The 15,264-nt window shown below is 42.2% G+C and overlaps 1 protein-coding gene across 2 annotated transcripts; it reads right to left on the bottom strand.

Annotated features, from left to right (window-relative positions):
• Window positions 1-321: 321 nt before the first annotated feature.
• DDX56 (DEAD-box helicase 56) lies at window positions 322-14,825 on the bottom strand. 2 transcript variants are annotated; one of them, XM_051976440.1, is made up of 14 exons: window positions 14,280-14,385; window positions 13,875-14,036; window positions 12,925-13,085; window positions 12,595-12,765; window positions 12,351-12,441; window positions 10,309-10,553; window positions 10,019-10,138; window positions 9,516-9,629; window positions 9,344-9,438; window positions 8,121-8,194; window positions 7,895-7,984; window positions 7,114-7,219; window positions 4,489-4,571; window positions 322-3,887 (listed from the first exon to the last, which is right to left on the bottom strand). In XM_051976440.1, the coding sequence occupies exons 1-14, from the start codon at window positions 14,337-14,339 to the stop codon at window positions 3,801-3,803; spliced, it is 1,659 nt and encodes a 552-aa protein (XP_051832400.1). In that variant the 5' UTR covers window positions 14,340-14,385; the 3' UTR covers window positions 322-3,800. The 2 variants fall into 2 exon arrangements, 1 of the variants encoding a protein (XP_051832400.1); XR_007950473.1 differs by lacking the exons at window positions 322-3,887; window positions 4,489-4,571 and having other exon boundaries at window positions 7,122-7,219; window positions 8,068-8,194; window positions 14,280-14,825.
• Window positions 14,826-15,264: the final 439 nt, after the last annotated feature.

Below are 15,264 nucleotides of genomic sequence, written 5' to 3'. Positions count from 1 at the left end.
TTTCACATCTAAGATGACAGGAAAAAACATTAAACATTAGAGAGGATGTGGGAAATCTGGGACTCTAATGCATTGTTGGTGGAGTTGTGAAATGATCCAACCCTTCTGGAGAGCAATCTGGAACTGTGCCCAAAGGGCTATAAAACTGCAGAACCTTTGACTCAACAGTGCCATTACTGGGTCTGTATCCCAAAGAAATCTTAGAGGGAAAAGGACCCTCGTGCAACAGCAGCTTTTTGTGGTAGCAAAGAATTGGAAATTGAGTAGATGCCTGACAATTGAGGAATAGATGAACAAGTCATGGTATATGAAAATAATAGAACATTATTGTTCTATTAAAAAAAATGAACAAGCTGATTTTAGAAAGGCCTGGAAAGATTCACACGAACTGATGCTGAGCGAAACAAGCAGAACCGGTAATACACATATTGTATTTAAGGATACACTGTAACATATTTAACATATATAAGACTGCCTGCCATCTAGGGGAGGGGGTGGAGAGAGGGAAGGGAAAAAGTTGGAACAGAAGTGAGTACAAGGGATAATGTAAAAAATTACCCATGCACATGTGTTCCGTCAATAAAAAGTTATTAAAAAAAAAATAAAAAGCAGAACCAGGAATACATTGTACACAATAAGAAGAATGTTCAAAGACCAAGTATAAAAGGCTTGGTTCTTAAGCAAATCCAATAGACTTTGGTCAGAAAATGCCATGGGCATCCAAAAAAAGAACTAAGGAGACTGAATGTAAATTAATACATGCTACATTCACTTCTTTTTTTCTCTCTCCCCCATGGTTTTTCCCTCCCAACATAATTCATAAAGTAATGTGTATTAAAAATAAATTTACTAAAAAATAAAAAGCATAGGTTAGTTTGGCTAAGGAAAAAATAAAATAGCCTCAATGATAGAATGTTCAATTTTTTTTTTTCCAGAAAATCAACAGAGTGGGCCCAGAGAATAAAGTGAGACTAACACATTAGGCATCTAATAAATGCTTGTTGATTCACTATTAGAGAAGAAATAGAGCGAATTGGGAATATGGACACAGAGGGATTGGCGATTGGCTTTGGCAAAGGCCACTTTTTCCTCTGAGATTCATTTTTTCATTACTTAAGCCTATACTTAACACATCAGATTTGGTTTAGTTATTTTCTCCACTTAAATTGTTATTGTCACTATTTCTAGTGACATCTAGTTTTCCTACTTACTATACTGTCAGTTTATGGAGGTTTTCAGTCATGGTTGTTTCTTAAGGCACAGTTAATTTTCCAGTATATTTGTATAAATTTGTTAAGCCATTTTCCAATCTCTAGGCACCTAACTTTGTTACAGGTTTTTTGCTACCAAAACAAGTTCACATAATGAATATTTTAGCATGTACATTTTTATATATTTTTGCTGTTTTTCAGCACCTTTTTTTTTTGAGGCAGTTGGGGTCAAGTGACTTGCCCAGGGTCACACAGCCAGCAAGTGTTGTGTCAGAGATCACATTTGAACTCAGGTCCTCCTGACTTCAGGGCTGGTGCTCTATCTACTGTGCCACTTAGCTGACCCAACATAACATTGTGTTGTGTCAGAGATCACATTTGAACTCAGGTCCTCCTGACTTCAGGGCTGGTGCTCTATCTACTGTGCCACTTAGCTGACCCAACAAAACATTTTTGTCTTCAATGTTGACCTGGCAGAGGCCTAACAGTGAGCTCTCAGGACAAAGAATAGCCTTGTTCGCAGCAGCAACTCCCACTCCATTTTTACTGCCTCCCAGAAGTCTGCTAGCAACATACTCTTCCTTTTACCCAACATTCTGTCTCCTTGCCTTTGCATAGGCTGCACATGTTGCTCTCTTGGATTCCTTAGATCCGTCCAAAGCACAGCTCAGGTGACACCTACTAGAGAAGGTGATCATCCTCCCCTATCCCTTCAGTACCACTGAAACTCACCCCCATCTCCTTTTTACCAAAGGAATGAATTTCTCTTCCCAAGATCCAGAGATCTGAGAGTGAACAGAATCCTGTTTTCAAAATCTGAATCCTTTTTCTGTGGTCATGGCTTCCTCCCCCAGGAAATTAGTTTGCATATACTTATGTAGGAGGATGCTTTAGTGCTGCAGAAGAATCTAAGTTCTTTGAGGGAAAGGACTCATTTCCATCTCTGTACTTCCATCACTTACAATAGTGCCCTGTGAAAATGTCCTATTAAAATCCACAGCCTAAGTACCTCAGAGGTTCACAAAGAGCTAATGCAGATGCTTAATAACTAACTATTTATTGAATTAAGTGTGACTAAATCGTGTCAACTCACTGTGAAGGGTCAGGTCTTTTACCTCTTCTACCTCACAATTGTACTTTTCCAAAGTCTAGATAAATATTGCTGTCCCCAGCTGCCCTTTCTATTCTTTCTTCAGGATATGCCTCAGTCCTATTCAGTCTCCACTAAGGCCCCAGGGCATCTTTTTCTATTTCCTTCCAATAATAAAGTTAATAGGAAATGTAGCTTGAAGCAGGGCACTTTGACCACCTCTACAGACCAAAGGCTTTGAGATTATCTCTGTCAGTTTGATCATTCCTGACTGTATCTAAATCTGATCTTTATCTTCTAGGTCACTGTCCCCACTAATCCATGCATTTTCCTCATGTTCCCATCTTCCTAAAAGTTAACTTAATAGTTCCTACCGGGCCTTGTAATACCTGATAAGCCTAGGAGAATATAGTTCTGTAATGAGTGAGTGGCTGTGGTGGCTTTGCTGAGTCATCACTGAGATAGCACCCTGCCCCACAGAATAACCCTTTTTATCTCCAAAGGAAGCTTTCCCCCATAACTGACATCTCCTCTTAAGATTGCTGGAGAAAGAGCTAGGGGGTTTACTGCTACTGGGAGGCACAAGCAGAGGACCTTTTACCAAGAAAACATTCCATTCTCAGGTATTTTTAGAGATTTTAGAGACAGACCAGACCTTGGAGACCATCTAATCCAACCTGTTTTAGAGAGAAGGAATCTGAAGCCAGAAAAGTTAAATTCCTTGCCAAGGCCAATCCTTCATAAAATGGCCGAGCTGGGATTTGAATTCTGACTCTAAAGCTAGTTCTTCATAAAGACCACTTTCCCCCCCTCATAAAGAAAACTTAAATAAGAACAATAAGGCTGCCACATTTCAATTGCAATGGAAACTTCTCCATGGGTAGCAAAAGACAGAGTAGCATTCTTGAATGATAAGAAATATAGTTCTTGGGAGAATCAGCTTCCTAATCAGGTGTGAGTAAAACCCAGGTCTGAAAATGGGCAAGAAATTTGTGTAGACCCAGAAAACATAGCTCCACACCTGAGACTGGGACATGTGGTCTTGGGCAGTGAGTCTGAGGGTTGGGGGAAGAGCATAATTTGTTGTCAGTCTTGGGGAGCAGAGATGCTTAGGTATAAGCAGGAGTCAATGCAGTATTAAGTATGAAGAATCAGGGTGTATTTCATTCCACTCATTTACAGAGTCCCATAGTTCAGTGAAGTTCAAGGGCAGGTGGGGGGAGGGGGAAGAAGGGGAGGGTTCCTTGCAGCTCTCTAAGCCTATGCATGGCGACCCCTGCTGGCAGAGGAGGAGGTAGAGCGGGCTGCAACCAGGAGGCAGAACCTTCCAAGGCAGTAAGAGGAGAGGCTGGCAGCCTTCTCTATCGGGCCCTTGGGAGCGTAGTCTCTCTAGCAGATCCCACACTGCGTCCAACAGTCACTTCATAGCACAGGGCCAACCAGCTCCCAAGGGATGGAAGCAACGTGTGGCACTCAGGCCCAGCACTGGGCAGACTACCTCAGGAGCACTTGGCCGAAGCGGCAGGGGTCCCTGGCTTCTTCCTGGTGTACTTGAAGCTTCGAAGGGGGTTCTGTGTTTTTGGAGCCTGTGGAAGAAAGAAAGTATTACAGGCAATCATTCTCTGTCTGGCAGAAGAGTGATGAGTCCCCTTGGTAGGAATTTTTAAAACTTCATTCCAAAGGATGCAAGGCAAGAGAAGCAATTCACTGTCACAAAGGCTAGCAGAGCTAGGGAGGCCTCAGGATCATTTCGTTTGAGTGGCCTGTTTTACAAATGAGGAGGGGCCCTTGAGCTTCTCTCTCACTAGCTGCTTCCCCTCCACTCCTCTGTACACTATCCCCATTCTACTTTTCAATTCCCTTCCCTCCCTCCTCTCCCCTTTTCCTGTCACTGTATTCACTATTTTCTTGTGAGGAAACAAAGAAAAAAAAATTAGGGGGAGAAGGATTTTTTTAAAAATCCAAGTCCCTATTCTCTGGTACCCTGACAATATCTAGTCACAAGTTCATGGCCCACACAACCCACCCACCACCAGGTTTTTTCCAGCCTTCTGAGCCTGAGGCAGTGCTAAAGCCTCTTTTCTCTGCTCCCATTACATGGCCCCTGCAGGGAAAACAGCAAGTAAAGTGAAACAGTCAATATTCCAGGACGGTATTCGCTAATCAAAACTCATGAAGGGGAGATACCTTCAATTTCCTATGAGAGGTGAAGGGTCTGTTCCGCTTCCGTCTGCTGTGAGGACGGGCAATGCCACGAAGTGTGGGAGGGACTAGGGAATAAAGAAAAACAGACTTTTAGCAATCTGCACCCGAGACTGCTACAAGGGCAGCCCTCAGGCCCTATGGACTTAAGATGTGTGTCCCCCACCCTAATTTCCTGATCATTCCAGATATAACAAGTGACCACTGATCATTGCCCTAATTCTCTTCGACCTTCCTCCCATAACTTCTACTTTTTCCATTCCTCTTCTCAAGTGACAAAACATAGCTGGGAAAAGATCACAGAACCATCCTGACCTGGCTCATCCTTCTTGTTCATTTCCCAACATATTCTAGAAAGAATACTGGGGTTGGGAATCATTGAAGGAACCACAAAGGGACATCCTGGAACTGAACAAGAATTCCTTCTCCATTACCAATCAATTAAGTATTTTACTATGCCACTATTAATGTGCCAGGTACTGGAGATACAGAAAGTGCGTGGGACAGTCTCTGCCCTCTCCAGGAAGTTATCTTCTTAAACACGCAACCAACAGGCTGATAACATTGAGGAAACTCTAACTGCCCTAGGAAGAGCTTCTCCCAGATTTTCCATTTAAGGAAAGGGCTTAGTGTAGCCACCTCATCATTTCCCAACAGCAGCAAGACTTTATCACATTCCTGGTAAGAACCCTGCACCCACTCCTTTTCAGCTTCCCCTTTCCCGTAGTCTTAGCCCCAGCACAAGGTGAGCCTCTAGAAGGCAGGGACTATCTTCTTCATTTCTTTATATCCCCAGCCCTTAACACAGTACCACAGTAGGTACAGAATAAATCTTTATTCAATGACTGGGTTTTCCAAAGGAAGGGGAAACCATTACTTCTGGAAACAGCTCTATCTTATGGAAATTTCTCTTATGTCTACCTGCAGATCTTTTCCAATCTACTTCACTTTTTGTCTTATGCTCTAGAATTCTGCCAGGAAGTCAAATTTGCTAAGTCAAAAAAACCACATAGTTTATAGATTCCACTCTCTCGTCGTCTTTGACAATCAGGAAAATATTTGCCTTTCTTCAATCCTACACGATCTCCCCTCATTCGCCATTCTCTTTTTGGTTCTGAATACTGGATAAGAATTTATTAACACGAAGACCTTTTATAACCAAAGGATTGTTTTGCAGCAAAGGATAGTTAAATAAAACTTAATGTACGGGAATTAAAAATACTCTATGGTCTTTCAAAGTTCACTGACAGCAATAACATTTGCTGCCCAGAACTCATCAAGGGCACTGAGGAAGTATGCTCTCAAATTTTTTTTTGAGTCTACTTTTTTGATCTAACTATCTTGAGTATCAAGTTTCTTTAGTTACTTGTGTTCTGTCCTTCCCAAAAGATCCTTTTCCTTGGCAAAGAACCCAGAAAGAAAATAAGAGGTAGCAGGTCCATTCCCTGTTAATGCTGCCACATCCTCCCTCCTGCGAGTCTAATTGCATCTTTGATTCTCCTTTTTCTCAAGGTAAAGGGAGTAGAGATGGAGGAGTGAGAGGCCAACTCCGGAGCAGGAGCCCAGATGCCTATTCTGAGATCTATCAATGACAAGTCAGCTGGTGTCTCTCAGTTTTCCCATTTGTCCAAAAGGACAATTGGGCTCCGTTCTTTTCTCTCTTTACATTCTCATAGTGAGTAAACTTATTGACAACTGGCCTTTTTTCCTTTCTCTCTTTACTCTTTTACTGAGTGAACTTATTAGCTCCCATAAATTTCATTATCATCTCTATGTAGACAACTTCCAAATCTAAAAATGCAATACTCTCCCTGGTCTCTTTTCATCTGTCTGAATATTTAAAACTGAGTGTCCAATAGGCATCTCAAATGCAACATGTCCAAAAATTGAATTCAGTGTTCTTTATTTTGATCTATTTTATTGATTCTTTTCAATCTTTCTCTTTCATCTGAAGTAGGTAATTACTAAATGTTTACTAGTTGACTGGCTCCTAAATCTCTATCTTTAGGTCTGATCTCAAGAAGTCAAATTTCAAATTTCCCAATGCTTGCTAGCCAGATTTTTAAATTCAAAAACTGGAAGGATTCTCAGAGACTGTCTAGCACAATATTCTCATGCTACAGATGAGGAAATTGTGGTTCATGGATAAAGCCCAAGACCACAAAGCTATTGAGTTTAGAGTTGGACTCAGAACCAAGAACTTTTTTTTCCCTTTAAACAATTTTTGCATAGCTTTGCTTTTATGCCATCTTCATTTCCAAATAAATTCTTCCTTCTTCTACCCAGCAAATCATCCCTTACTGACTATAGGATCAAATATAAAATGCTAGTTAATATCAATTATTCCCCAAAGTTTCATAAGTGTTAGTTCTGTTTCCCTAGTTAAACATATGAAGCCTGAATGTGGACTCTTTCTTGTATTTTTAAAGATATTTCCCCAACGGGAAAAGAGGACATTTGATAAGTACTTGTTGGCTACCTTTCTGATCCAAAGTCCTCTCCCCTGCTATCTGCCAGGGACATTATCCCCCCACCCTAAGAAGTTTCCATCCCCCACTTCATTAGCTCATGGTTTTCATTGGCTGTATCAATAACCTAAGCAAGTCTTACCCAAATAGTCAGGAACATGACCAAGATGAGGCTTCACCACTGCAGGGTGCAGGGGCCGGTCATGTCGCAAGAGCTGTAAGTCCCTAGGGTTATCCTCAAAGTAAGTCTGGAACAAAGAAAAGAGGGATTATCATGGAAGTCTTTTTTTTTTTTTTTTAGTTCTCTTTTATTGGAAACTTAAGTATCAGCTAATAAGCATTTCAAAATGTAAAGAAAGGAAAGTGGATTATTTAAGAAACTGAGTTTATGTATAGCTTAAGTATATGAATATTAAATTTACCAAGGCATCAATAAGACTGTTGCACTTGGGTGTCATTTTCTGCACTGTTTTCTTCCATTTAAAAAAAAAAAGTTTTTTATTCATGTTCTTTTTGGGGGAAGAGGGGAAAGTAGTAATAACTACTTACATATTTATTATTATTATAATAAGCATGTTATATTTACTGATAATACTACTTATAAGTAGCATTATAAGTATAATATTATTTATTATTAGTAATAAGAGTACTTTTTACGTATAATCAGCTCTCCTCCCACCTTATAACAAATACACACAGTTCAAACAAACCAAAGTCTGATTCTTCCAACCTGTCTTATCCTCCATGGCAGATGTCACATTACTCCTCTTAAGGCCCTTGACTCATAAGGCCCCACTGAGCCCCAAATAATACCCAAAGTCCATTCTGTAGCACAGATGTCCACTCCTTACCACAAGAACACTGCCAGACCTCATCTCCTTGCCCTTGCTCTCCATCCCCAAACGTGACCCACTCTTCCTTACCTTGAGCTTCTCTGAGTGCAGAAGTTCCTCTTTGATTTCCTTCAGTCTTGCTTCCCGAATGGCTTGTTTTGTCACAGAACGCATGGCATCCTGAGCAAGGGAGGAGAACATGCTGGTTAGGGATGTAGATAAGATAATTGCCCCAGTACTGAACCCACTGTTATCCCTTGTACCTAAAGCCTGGCACTCTCAACTCCCAGAGCTGTTCAGAATGCCCCCAGCTCACCCGGCAACGGTATCGGAAACCCTCAATCTCCTCCATTCGAAATTGGTAGGGAAGAAACATGGACTCTGCACTCTCTGTGGACAGAAGAACATGTAAGATCCTACAATAGCTAAAAGACTTTTAACATGTAATGGGAACAGGGCAGCCAATAGAGAATAAAAAGGCATTTCTCCGTACTTTTTTGGTGCTACCTACTTTCCCCCAAATCCTTAGCTCTCCTCTGAACTCCAGCAGTATTTGGGTGTATTCATTCATCCAAATACTTTCAATATTGCTATTTAGCTTTTGTTAAATAGGTAGCTGCTCCATTCACTCAACTAGATCCTTGAAGGAAGGGTCCTTATCTTAAAACTCTCTCTTTGTAATTCTAACATTTAGCCCTATGTGCTGTATATAGTAAATGTCCAACAAATTCTGGTGCTGATACACTTACCAACACTTCTTAGATATGAAAAATTGAGAGATAATGCATTCTTGGATCTTAACTCTTTTTCAAAATCTGCCCAACCCTTTCTGAGGCTCCCCCCACCAAAAAAAAAAAAAAAAAAAAATTCGGCATACTACTCCTACAGATAGTCACCATGCTGAAGTATATGGAGAACTAGCTTCAGATTCTGGACCACTTGTGTTCCAAGACTTTCCTCTGATACATACTGTTTGTGACTCTGGTCAAGTCATTTAACTGACTGGAGGTAGTATAAGAAAGAGAAGAAGGGAAGAGTTTGGTATGGGTTGGCTCCTTAAGGTCTTTGACATGCTATTACAGGAAAGACCAGTGGCAGAACAGGCTGTTTGAGGTCTCGTCCTTGTGCCCAGGAAGGAGTTGATACTGTAGGCACAGACCATTATATATCAGCTGACCATACCCAGGGTGAGTATGATGCAAGCAAATCTATAAGCCAAAGTTACAGGAGGATTGCTCACTGCACTGGCAGATGGAGTTTCCTAGCTTCTTAAACCAATCATAAACTAATCATAGGTCTGGAGAGAGAGACAGAAACACACACAAAGAGTATCCTTTTCTATACTTTTCTTCTTCTCCAGGCTGTCTCTCAGCATTGCAATTCCATTCTAAATTTCCCACTAGCTTCTTTCTGTTCACAAATTTTTTAAATTATGGCTATCCTGACTTCTCTATATATTTCTTTCCCTTTCTGTGTTAGGTTGATTCTACTTCTTTTAAGGTGAGGATGAGAAGAACCTGCAAGAGATCCAGCTTTTACCTCCCCCAAGGGCCTCTTCAATTTCTTTTAGTTGGGGGCGTTCTGTGGGCAGGACAAAGGTCAAAGCTGTTCCTGGGTTGTTGGCTCGTGCAGTCCTGTGAAAAGAAGATGCATTTAGGCCACAATCCCCTTCACCTCAAGGCTTCTGCACACAACCTGACACTGTATCTACCTGCCAGCTCGATGAATGTAGGCCTCAGGGGAAGGCGGGAGATCAAAATTGAGCACAGCCGTAACATTGTGGAAGTCAATGCCACGTGCCACACCTGATTCTGTATCAGCAGACCTGTGAAGAAAATCTTTAAAATGAAACCTTGATCCTGCTCCTTCAGAAGACGCATCACGTTAGTCCACTGTTTGAATGTCACCCATTTGAAAATGGATGACATTCTTTAGCAACTGGCTGCCTCAAATCTGGTTCAAATCTTTCCTTTCCTATTTTTTTCTTAGGTTGTCAACCCAATTTACATCACTTCCTCCCTATCCTAGAGCCAAAGACCAAAATAACATTCACATATTCAAAGCAAACACTTAGAAAGCTTACAAAAAGTCAAGGAAAAAAAAACTAGCCCTCACTCCCATTCCATGAACTCTAGAGTTTAGCATTCTTCCAAAAGATAGAAATGACAGGACGAAGGGAGTAGAAAACTAAGGAAGGTTAGGGAGTTCCATCACCTCTCTCCTTTGGATCCTTGGCCCTGACGCTTGCCCTTAACAGGAGCCCCCAGCACTTCCTCATCAGTTGCAATGACACAATCGTAGAAACCTTGGTTGAACTGTGAGATGATGTGGCACCTGCAGCCAAAGACAAGATGTCAGGTCCGTTCGTAGTACCTGGCAGCTGGCTTTTCATCAACTCCAAACTTTGCACTTAACCTCCCCAAAAAAGTTCCTTGAAGTTCCAGGTATATGACTCCACTCCCTCAAATTCTACCATCTTGCACCAAATCACAAGTTCTCTAAACCTGGAACGCAGAGGCAGCTCTCCATTGAGCACACAGGCAGGAATGCTGAACTGCTCCAGGAAAAGTCGAAGGCGGTAACTACGTTCTAAGGTATTAACGAAGAGTAGGGACTTGCCCCTCAACAAAGATAGCTTTAGCAGGGCATAGAGTAACAGGAATTTATCTTCTTCAGTCTCACAGACCACTTGGAACTGCTGCAGCTGATCTGGCCCTGGAAGCTGGGATTCCTGCAACTTCAGAGTTACCTACAGAGGAGACAGAGTAAGGTCAAAAGGGTCAGGTAAGAAAGACAAGAGACAAATACTAGCACAGAAATTTCCCAATCAATATGTAGAAGCCCTTTAATTCGATGTACAGAAAGAATATTGAAATTCCTCCTCCACTGTCTTAATTTTTGACTAGAAGATGATGATGATGTACAGTGCTTTAAATTTTGCATAATTTTTTACAAGCATCTATCGATCATAAGCACCTAAGATGTTCCAGTCATTGTGCTAAGCACTGATAATAGATAGTTCTCCCTTTATATACATTTACAAATAAATTACACAAATTGACTCCCAAAAGTCAGCAGCAGTGGCTGCAGCACAGATGCAGCCCCAAACCAGGGATCTTCTGCTTCAGCCAGTGAAACTGCTCTGTTACTCAGGCCTAAGAACCCTAGGAACAAGCTTCTAGAGAAGAGGGAGGTCTGCAAAACGATCTACTTTCCTTAAGCAAGAAGTGATTATATAATGAGGCAAAACACAATCCCTACTCTCAAGCAGTTTATAATTTAAGGAACAAGACAACAGGCAAACAAATATAGAAAAACCAAGCTATATATGGAGATGAAACAGGAAATAATAGAGGGAAGGCATAAAAATTAAAAGGGGCTGAGGAGGGTTTTTCTGTAGAAGGTAGGACTGTAATTGGTACTTAAAGGAAGGGAGGAGGGACATTTTGTATTTGCTCGTAAAGACAATAAGATGTCACTGGAGTTTACTGGAGTGGGGGTGGACAAAATCAGATCTGCACTTTAAGAAAATCACTTTAGTGGCTGAATGGAGGCTATACTGGAATGGGGAAGAGACTTGAAGAAAATTACTGCAATAATCCAAGCATGACGTGAAGGATAATACTAGAATGGTAGCAAGAAGAGGAGGCAGCACATTTGAGAGATGTTGCAATAGTGAAAACAGGCCTTGGCAACAAATTAAAAAGCAAGGGGGAGGGAGGGGGAGGAAGGAAAGGTTTGGGGTCGTGAGGGAAGTAGACAGTGAGGAATACAGAATAACTTCTACATTGCAGGACTAAAGGATTCAGAGGATAGAAGGGAAGGAGGATTTAGGAGAAAAGATAAATGAGTCCCATTTTAAACATATTAAGTTTAAGATGTCTATTGGAAAATAACTTTAAGACATCTCAAAGGCAGCTGGAGATTTCAGACAGCAGAGAGACTGGGACAAGATAAGTAGATTTAAGAATCATCAGCACAGAGATGGCAATTAAATATGAGCTGATGAAATCACCAAGTGAAGTAGTAGTTACACTTGAAATCACTGTGAGGTATGCCCATTTCATTGATTAAGAAACTGAGCTAAATGAGGTTAAGTGGCTTGCTGATAGGCACACAACTAAAAGTTGGTACACAACTATATTTACAACGGAGCTGGGGTAGAGCTGAACTAGTACTGATTGCTGATTATTGTGACAGGGGAGGGCCCATGCTGAAAAAAGATGAAAAATAGGGGGATGTAGAGTTTCCGAGTTCTCTTTCACCTCTAGGTCTATGATATAATAGTTACTATTACGTAGTGCTTTAAGGTTTGCTTTACAAATATCTCATTTTGCCCCCATAGCAATCTTGGGAAGTAAGTGATATTCCTATGGGTGACACAGTCGATAAGACTGCTGGGCCTGGAGTCAGAAAAACCTGATGGGAACCATTTCAATAGGCTTTACTTTCCCCTTGAAGGAAATGTTCAGGATGGCAGGTTAGGGACTTGGGGAGAATTGTCACTGCTTTTTCCAATTCAAACTCTCCCTCCATTATGCCTCACCGGATTATGCAATACAAGTTCCTTGAGGGCCTGAACATCTTCATTAAAAGTAGCAGACATGAGAAAGGCCTGGTATATCCGAGGCAGATGACTGCAGAAGAACACAGAACAGTTAGCTTCCATCCTGGGCATTCAAACCTTCACACCTACACTGCAGCCTGCAAGGCCACACAGTAAAGCAATCTCATCCCTATTCTCCACCCAAAGCCCTTCTTCCCAAAATACAATAATCCCCTCCTCCTACCAAAGAAGGGTTTTAAGCTCTTCTTCAAAGCCAAAAGAAAAAAGCAGGTCAGCCTCATCCATTACAAGCAGCTCCAAGGAATCACGCAAGTTCAAGTTTCCCTGCAATAGATGACTTAGCACTCGTGAAGGTGTGCCTACTACCACATCTGGTTTCTCCATTAGCAAGGGCCTACAGGAAGATAAAAACTTAAGCATCAGAGAAGAATATATGCAAAATATACAAAACCAAAGGAAATTAAAATATAACTAGAAAAAGCAAGCACTCCATCACTATTCTTAATCCTTTACTTCTAGATGATTTTCTTCTAACTGTATTCCTTTGACCCACCTTTGGAAAGCAAAGTCCTCTGAAGCCGACACATCAACCACACGAACATCCCGGGCACAATATGCTGTCAGCTGACGGATCATGGTCTGCGCCTGCCGCGCCAACTCTTTGGTGGGTACAAGAACAAGGCCACGAACAGCCTGTTCTATCACCGGTCCTGTCTGTAAGAGCACACATCAAGGAACTTAACCAACCAAATCAAACTATATCGTTCACTTTCATTGCTTCCTTGTACTGACCTTCAATTATAGTGGCCACATTCCCTACAAAAATGTCCCCTCCAAAAGCAACCTGATCTCCAATTCACAATCAGACTGTAGATTATACAGAACCAGTTCCCTTCAGTCACACAACTGGGTTACCCTTGGCTTGGCTTAATTCTAGTTCATATCTAAAAGAAAAGAACATAGCTTTTGCCTTCCGAAGAGAACCCATGGATCACTGGCATAAAGTCCCATGAAAGAGGTTTGCTGAGGGTATGCTGGAGCCAGCTTAAACTGGCATAACTGATGGTTAAACTCCCAACCAGGGCATTAATACCCCTGAAACCCACAAGCTACAAATCAGAACTTGATTTGTTTTGCCACGTGTTTAACTTGAAAATCGTTAAAAATGCAGACTAAACTTAAAAGCAGGTCTTGGATTTTCAAACAATTATCACCACATGCTTGTAATTACTGTGACCGGGTGAGGCCCAATCTTTTTTTTATCTCTGTGAGCCTTTAGGATCATAGATTTAGAGCTGAAAGGGCTCTAAGAGGCCATGTAGACAACCCCCTCGTTTTACAGAAGAGGAAACTGAGGCACGGGTGAAATTCACTACCTTGCCCAGGGTCATACCTGCAGTAAGAAATGGGGCTCAGGTAGCATGAGAACATTCCTTTAACTACATCTCATTGGAGAATTTCTTTCCTCGGCCCTCCTCACCCCAAGGGCCCCGATTGTCATACCGCTTTCCTATGAAGCAGATGTTGCAACAGGGGAATGGCATAAGCCGCGGTCTTCCCTGAACCGGTGCGGGCCCGTGCCAGCAGGTCCTTCCCCTCCAGCGCCAGTGGAATGGCCTTCTCTTGGATGAGCGTGGGCCGAGCCCAGCCCTGCTCTGCGATGGCCTGGAGGAGGACAGAGCAGTGAACGGTAGGGAAGGAAGAGAAGAGGGCACCGGAACAGGAGGGTGCAGAAGGCCGGGCCGAGTCGGCGCCTCGGCCTGATGGCTTCAGATGGAGCACTCCGAGGCTCGCGTCAAGGAGGGAAAGAGAGGGAAGCTAAATCCAGGAGCGGAGGAGGAATGAGTAACACTTGTCCCACGACTCTGTCACTCGACTGCCCCCCCCCCCCGCAATGAGCCCCAGTACCTGCAGGAGCCGTGGGTCTAGACCCATGTGCTCAAAGCCCAAAACTTCGGAATCCGCCATACTGCCACGAAATGACAACACGCACGCGCGGAAGGAAGTCTTGGCTAAAGTGCGGGCGGGACCAAAGCACTGCCCAATCAGATTGGGGAGAGTAGCCTCAGTCCCGGAAGAACGCAATTTGCTAGGGACCAATCCGATTTCTGTTGCTTACTGGAGCTGATCGAAGTTCCTCTAGAAAAAGGCGATTTGCGCTGGGCTTTTAGCGTGAGAAAAGAGAAGTCCCCTCAACTCACAAAGGGCTATCAGATCCGAATTCGTATCTAGCTTTAGAGGCGAAATAGGTGCATTGCCCCGAGAAAGTCATTTAATTGTTGTTTACCCGTTTTCTTATCTGTAAAATCATAATAGGTAACAAATTTATGTATGATTACGATGTGCCATGCACTGTGCTAAGTTCTTTACAATTATTAGCTCATTTGATCCTCTCAACAACTCTGGGAGGTTAAGTGCTAACTGAGCCAAACTGAGGTTGTGAATTGCGTCACACAGCTCGTAAACATCGAAGGCTGAATCTGAACCCAGGTTTTCCTGACTCCAAGCTCGACACTCTATCGACTATACCACCTACTTCCCAGATTGCTGTAGGGGCAAAATGAGATATTTGTAAAGCAAACCTAAAAGCACTACATAATCGTATCATAATACTATATACAGTATTATAGCATAGTATATATCACAGACTTGGAGGTGAAAGAGAACTCCCATTTTCCAATTATGCAGCAGCTTCACTTAAATCCAAGTCCTGTGACGCCAAGTCCAGTGCCTGCAATGTCATGCTATTACCAAGAGTCTGTTCCCAATACATTACTAATTTCCTGAAGTCTGGTAAGAAACTGAGGGCCAAAGTGATTTTAAATGACTGGCTCAAAGAATCTGAGTTAGAATTTGACCTAAAGGCTTGACTGCAGAGCCTGAACTCTTTAAG

Source organism: Antechinus flavipes, chromosome 2, assembly GCF_016432865.1.
Source record: "Antechinus flavipes isolate AdamAnt ecotype Samford, QLD, Australia chromosome 2, AdamAnt_v2, whole genome shotgun sequence".
In the NCBI taxonomy this organism is placed as follows: domain Eukaryota; kingdom Metazoa; phylum Chordata; class Mammalia; order Dasyuromorphia; family Dasyuridae; genus Antechinus; species Antechinus flavipes.
The sequence above is the reverse complement of the archived record's forward strand: the minus strand, read 5'-3'. Positions and strand labels throughout refer to the sequence as shown.

Coding starts and splice junctions, on each gene's coding strand:
- DDX56 (XM_051976440.1), bottom strand. CDS start 14,339: ATGGCGGATTCCGAAGTTTTGGGCTTTGAGCACATGGGTCTAGACCCA. Junction 12,442..12,594: donor GAGCTTAAAACCCTTCTTTG/GTAGGAGGAGGG, acceptor GTTCTTCTGCAG/TCATCTGCCTCGGATATACC. Junction 9,630..10,018: donor CAAGGATCCAAAGGAGAGAG/GTGATGGAACTC, acceptor TTTTCTTCACAG/GTCTGCTGATACAGAATCAG.